The sequence below is a fragment of the Monodelphis domestica genome, chromosome 1, assembly GCF_027887165.1.
Source record: "Monodelphis domestica isolate mMonDom1 chromosome 1, mMonDom1.pri, whole genome shotgun sequence".
Classification (NCBI taxonomy): Eukaryota; Metazoa; Chordata; class Mammalia; order Didelphimorphia; family Didelphidae; genus Monodelphis; species Monodelphis domestica.
In genome coordinates this window covers 257102342-257108155 of record NC_077227.1, presented here as the reverse complement: position 1 = coordinate 257108155, position 5814 = coordinate 257102342, and the positions used below count along the sequence as shown (strand labels likewise).

Below are 5814 nucleotides of genomic sequence, written 5' to 3'. Positions count from 1 at the left end.
AAGGCGCCTCCATATATCTGCAGATGGAAATCAAATTCTTTGCCGTATAAAAAGATAAATTACCCAGGCGCTGCCGCCGCGTCCCACTCATCACGCCAGCACCAGACGGCAAGCAATTTTTTTTTTAATGTGCTAACGACCTAATCAAGCAATCAACTCGAAGAAGATTGCAGAGTGACCCGGGCATCCATCTGCCAGCGAACCCCATGCATTCATCTCCAGCCCTGCCCGCACCTCCCCGGGAAGGGGCGAGAGGGCGGGGGGTGCTACTGGGGGGGGGGGGGGGCGGGAAGAGGAAAAAAAAAAAGTCCTAAACAAATTAACACCCAATTTTCCTCGTCTAATTAGTTAAATGAGAAGTGTTTGGGGGTCCCTCGGGAAGGGGGAAACTCGGCTCCCGGAGAAGCGTGCGCTAACTCCCCGGCATTAATTAGTGCGGGTCAATGGTGAGGCTCCCGGGAGAGCCACCGCTTTAATTTCCCGTGATATTTCAGTGCCTGAGGCCCATCGATTCAAACTGAAATTAACTTATTTTTCAATCAGCCCAGGGCTGCCCCTGGGGGTGACTCTTCTTTTGCCGCCTCCTGAATAGAGCTCGAGCAATTTTTCATCAAAAGCTGATACCTCCACGGGCGAGGGAAAGGCTGGTGGGGGGGAGTAGGCGGGGGCCGCGGAGCGGGTGGGGGAGAGGAGGGAGGGGAGGATGGATGGAGGGCGGGAGAGAAAGAGAGAGGCGACAGGAGAAGAATGGAAATCAGAGAGAAAAAACTAATAGATTTTCCCCAGCCGATCTCTACCCCTCTCCCGCCCTCCATCCCCACCCCCGCCAGCGCCTCCCATCCCCGTCTCCGTCTCCATCCACCTTCTCATCTCCATCCTCTCCCTTTTGCTTCTCTGGGTGGTTTGGCACTCGCTGCCCCCAGGGGTCAAAGCCGAGAGATGCAGCCGCCTATTTACTGAAGATTTCAGGGTCTTTTCTTGCCCGCGTCCAGGAGCTGAGAGGGGGCGCCCCCACCCCCACCCCCCAGCGACGCGCTCTCTGCCCAAGCCTCCACCTTCCCAGCATGACTGCAGGGCAGGGTTCTTTCTTCTCTCCTAAATGCTGCCCTACCGTTAGTTATCCCAGAGCCCAACAATCACTCAACTCTCCCAAGCCCGGATCCCCGGAGGTTCCTGAAAGAATTTCGACTGTAAATTCCTCCCCCTTGTAAAGTCTAAAGTGAGATCGCTTTAGTTACCCAAGAAGAATGGGAGATAGGATTGAAAGGCCATGTTGAACTGGAGATGGAGGGACTTACACTCTCAGACCCATAGTGATGACAACCAGCATTTACATAGAGCTAAATTGAGGCTGGCAAAGCATCTAACAAATATCTCATTTTATCCTCACAACCCCGTGAGGTAGCTGTGATTGTTATCTCCATTTTCCAGATGAGGGAACTGAGGCAGACAAAGGGTCACACAATTAGTAAGTGTTTGAGGGAGGATTATGAACTCCAGTCCAGGGCTCTCTCTACTTCATCACTTAGTTGCCTGACAGATTGGGGATAAGCCGCACGCCAAGCCCGGGGTTTTTTTTATTCCCCTGGCAGCAATCTTAGGTCCCCTAACACCTGAATATCACCTTCTACCTGGCCCCTGGTTTCCCTCCTAGCTCTCCATTGCCCCTCTGTTCTTTTTCTCTTCGCGTGGGAAGTTCACAGATCCTGAAACAGAGGACAAGAATTCAAATTACCTCTCTGGGTCACTAAACCTTGCTGCGATTTTATGATTTACCTCCTCAGCAAGATGAACTGTACCTGTGGTTCAGAGCTGGGGGGAGGAGAGATGGGCTATAGAGATGATCATGGCTGACATTTATATACCGCTTTATGTTGTTGTTTTGTCACTTATGGTCACATTATCATCTCACAAACCAGTGAGGTCGGCAATAATTATTAGGATCCCCATTTTGCAGAAGCAGAAACTGAGGTATAAAGAGGAAAAATTACTTGACCAGAGTTACATAGTGAACTGGAGAGCAAGATACACCACCTATGTTTCTCTGACTCCAAATACTTTCCCCATACCATTTCCTTATTCTAGAGGGATTAAACATTGAGCCTGGAGTTCAAAACCAACCTCAGAGAGGTACCAGTTGTGTGACCCTGGTCAAGTCACTTAACCTTGTTTTTCTTAGTTCCTCTTCTGTAAAATAAGCTGAAGAAAAAAAAATGGTTTGTCACTCCCATTTTTGCTAAAAAAAAAACTGGAAATGGGATCACAAAGAGATGCATACAACTGAAAAACAAGAAAACAAGACATTGTGGAGAACAGCATAGGAGCTGGATGGATAATCACCATATTAGCACCTTGGGAAACAATGAATTCTGTGCACATTTTTTAATGTATGAGTTCTAGTTCAAAGGAAGCTTTGAGCCTGACCCTTCCAATATGTGGCTTAGGATTCTAGATTTAAAACTGGGAGTCTCAGAGGTCATCTAGCCAACATCCTAATTTTACAGACAAGGAAAGTGAGACTTGGAGAGTCAAGTGACTTACCCATGGTCACATGGATTATTAAAGGTCTACTTAGGGACTTGGAACATATTAGCTCATATTAAGCTATCCAGTATTCCATTGACTATACAAAATCACTCTTCACATTCTTCCTCCACAGGTGTGGTTCCAAAACCGCCGAGCCAAGTGGAGGAAACGGGAGGAAGTGCTGGGGCCGGAGCAGTGTGATGGCAGAGTATGGCTTGTATGGAGCTATGGTTCGCCACTCTATTCCACTGCCAGAGTCCATCCTCAAATCGGCCAAGGATGGTATCATGGAATCCTGTGCCCCATGGCTACTTGTAAGATACCATCCCCCTCAGCAGGGCACTAGGGAAGCAACTGTCCTTGCAATGGAGAGACAGAGATCTGGACCTTCCTTGCAGGTCCTGCACTAATTCCAAAAAGCTTTTACATTGGGAAGATGGATGCCTTCCCAACTAGACGGATGAGGGGGTGGGGAGGAGAAAGGAGTGACTGAAAAAGAGACCTGATGAAGTCTTTCTATCCCTAATCAGAATCCTGCCCTGGAGACCCTAGTGGGGACCTGCCCACCCTAGCTTCCCATGCCTGGCCCTTATAGAAAGCATCTCTGCCCAGAGCTCAGAATCCTAGAAAAATGTGTATTGTTGTCTAGATGTGGGAGCTCAGATATGTGTTCTTCTGGAGCCTGTTACAGTTAATATTACCTAAACTTATCCTCTTCTCCTGGGAGCTGTGTCTTCATAGCTAATAAACTCATCTGCCTCACTGGCTCCTAGGAGGAGCCCTTTCCCCCTTCAATAAGTATTCTACCACTGCTCTAGAATTTTTCCATTGCTTTTCTCTGTCCCAAGCTTAGTGCTCATGAATGGGACAGTTTAGCTCTGGGGACCTGAGGTGAACCTTTTTATTTAAACCTTTACCTTCCATCTTGGAATTCAATACTGTGTATTGGTTCTAAGGCAGAAGAGCAGTAAGGGCTAGGCAATGGGGGTCAAGTGACTTGCCCAGGGTCACACAGCTGGGTAGTGTCTGAGGTCATATTTGAACCAAGACCTCCATCTCTAGGCCTGCCTCTCAATACACTGAGCCACTCAGCTGCCCCCAACCTGAGAAGAATCTTAAGTCCCTTTGATCTGTCCCTGGGTCCCCCAGAACCCTCTAAAATAGAAGTATAACCATACTCTGTAAGTGTCATGGACTCCTTTGGCCATCTTAAGCAACCTGTGGACCTTCTCAGAATATTTGCAAATGCATAACATAAAATACAAAGGATTACAAAAGAAACCAATTATGTTGAAATAGTTATTAAAATTAAAAAAAAGTTTACAGACCCCAGTTTGAGAACCCCTGCCCTAAAGGTTAATGGACTTCCTTTCCTCCTTCCTTCCACAAATCTCATTCCCCTCTCTACCTTCTGGGTGAATTTCTAACCAAGGCACTGAATGGCCTTTCCTCTATATGACCTGAAACCTCAGAGATGGGAAGAGTCAGATTTCATTAGTGTATGAACACCTGAAGGGCAGGGACTATGTTTTTGTCTTTCTATGTATCCTCAGCTGTTACTTCAATCCCCCATGCTGGTATGCAGGAAGAGCTTAATAAATGTTCATTGAATGAATGACTGACAGATGCTCCAAATAAATGGGCTCCCATTCACCCCTCAGTCTGGGTCCTCTATCCTAAGTGCTTTATCCTCAATCTCTCCCGGCTCCCTGATCCTAGGTTTCACTTCTATAGCTTTATTTCTTTATCCCTCTCCCTAAAACCCACTGCCCTTAGGCCTCGGGGTGACTTCTGTGTGAAGCAAGGCTTTCTGCTCATCCTTAATTCTGGCCTCTCTTTTATCTTTGCTGTTTTCAGTTCAAGATGGCTTTCCCATGCCCAGGCGCTTTTCTAAACCGAATACCAACAATTCTTTTTAGGGATGCACAAAAGTCTCTGGAGGCAGCTGCGGAGACGGGGAGGAAGCCCGAGGTGGAGCGCCAGGCCTTGCCCAAGCTTGACAAGAGCGAGAAGGAAGAAAGGGGCCCTGACCCCCAAGCAGCCACCATCTCTCAAGAGGAACTGAGGGAAAACAGCATTGCCGCCCTCAGGGCCAAAGCTCAGGAACACAGCACCAAAGTGCTGGGGACCATATCTGGGGGGGAAAGCCCTGACTCGGAAAGCAGAGAAGCAAGAGGAGGTGGAGGAGGAGGAGGCATCCCCTGAAGAGGAGAGGCAAACGGAGAGACCCACCCCACTGCAGCCTCAGGATGAGAAGATGGTTTAAGCCAAGGGCAGCCCCCAATGGGGCTACTGCAGGACTCTTGTCCCCCGTGAAGTGGTAGCCCTTGGTGTCTTGTTGGTAGGAGTACCCCGGAGGCAAGTCCCCAAGCCTCTGAGTGATGCAAAGGGCCCGGTCCATGCGGCTTCTTCAGAGACTCTCCTGACTTCATCCTGCACTTCATAGGTCCCTCAGTATCCCCTGTTATGTGGCACTGAACAACTACTATCTTAATCTTGGACAGAGGCTTTGGACCATATTGACCTATCTCTCTCTTTTCTTGTATCTCCTGCCCTTGAAAGACCCCTCACTCCCCTTAAACCCTCTCTGCCAAACCCCTTTGCCTCCATGTTTGTAGTTTCACTGTACAAACCCATCCCTTCAGAGCCTTTTTCACTGACTTCTGTAGTCTGGATTCCAAAGCATCCTCTGGCATTGCCCTCCTACCCCCAGCTTCCAGCCCTTTTCAAATCCATCTTCCTCATTTCTGAAGACCTGTTATGGTTTACTGCTCTCAAAGAGGCTGGAGATACAAACCCCAAATCCAATACCCCAACACTCTAGCATGTAGCCACCTCCTCACAGTGGCTTCCTTCCTTGGTATCCATCTCCATCCTCCTCTGAGAGCATCTGTCATTGAATATCTGAGGCTCCTTCCTTCCTTCCTTCCTTCCTTCCTTCCTTCCTTCCTTCCTTCCTTCCTTCCTTCCTTCCTTTCTCTCTTTCTTTCTTCCTTCCTTTCTTTCTTTCTTTCTTTCTTTCTTTCTTTCTTTCTTTCTTTCTTTCTTTCTTTCTTTCTTTCTTTCTTTCTTTCTTTCTTTCTTTCTTTCTTTCTTTCTTTCTTTCTTTCTTTCTTTCTTTCTTTCTTTCTTTCTTTCTTTCTTTCTTTCTTTCCTTCCTTCCTTCCTTCTTCCTTCCTTCCTTCCTTCCTTCTTCCTTCCTTCCTTCCTTCCTTTCCTTCCTTCCTTCCTTCCTTTCCTACTTTCTGTCTTGGAATGAATACTAAGTAGTACCCAGAGTCACACAGC

General features: G+C 47.8%; 1 protein-coding gene across 1 annotated transcript in view; it reads left to right on the top strand.

Moving 5' to 3' along the window:
* Window positions 1-5436, top strand: part of VSX2 (visual system homeobox 2) — a 32167-nt gene extending 26731 nt beyond the window's left edge. Inside the window, 4 exon segments of the mRNA XM_056820867.1 lie at window positions 2660-2701; window positions 2703-2850; window positions 4454-4698; window positions 4700-5436. Of these exon segments, the coding sequence (XP_056676845.1) occupies window positions 2660-2701; window positions 2703-2850; window positions 4454-4698; window positions 4700-4792 (528 nt within the window). The 3' untranslated portion in view covers window positions 4793-5436.
* Window positions 5437-5814: the final 378 nt, after the last annotated feature.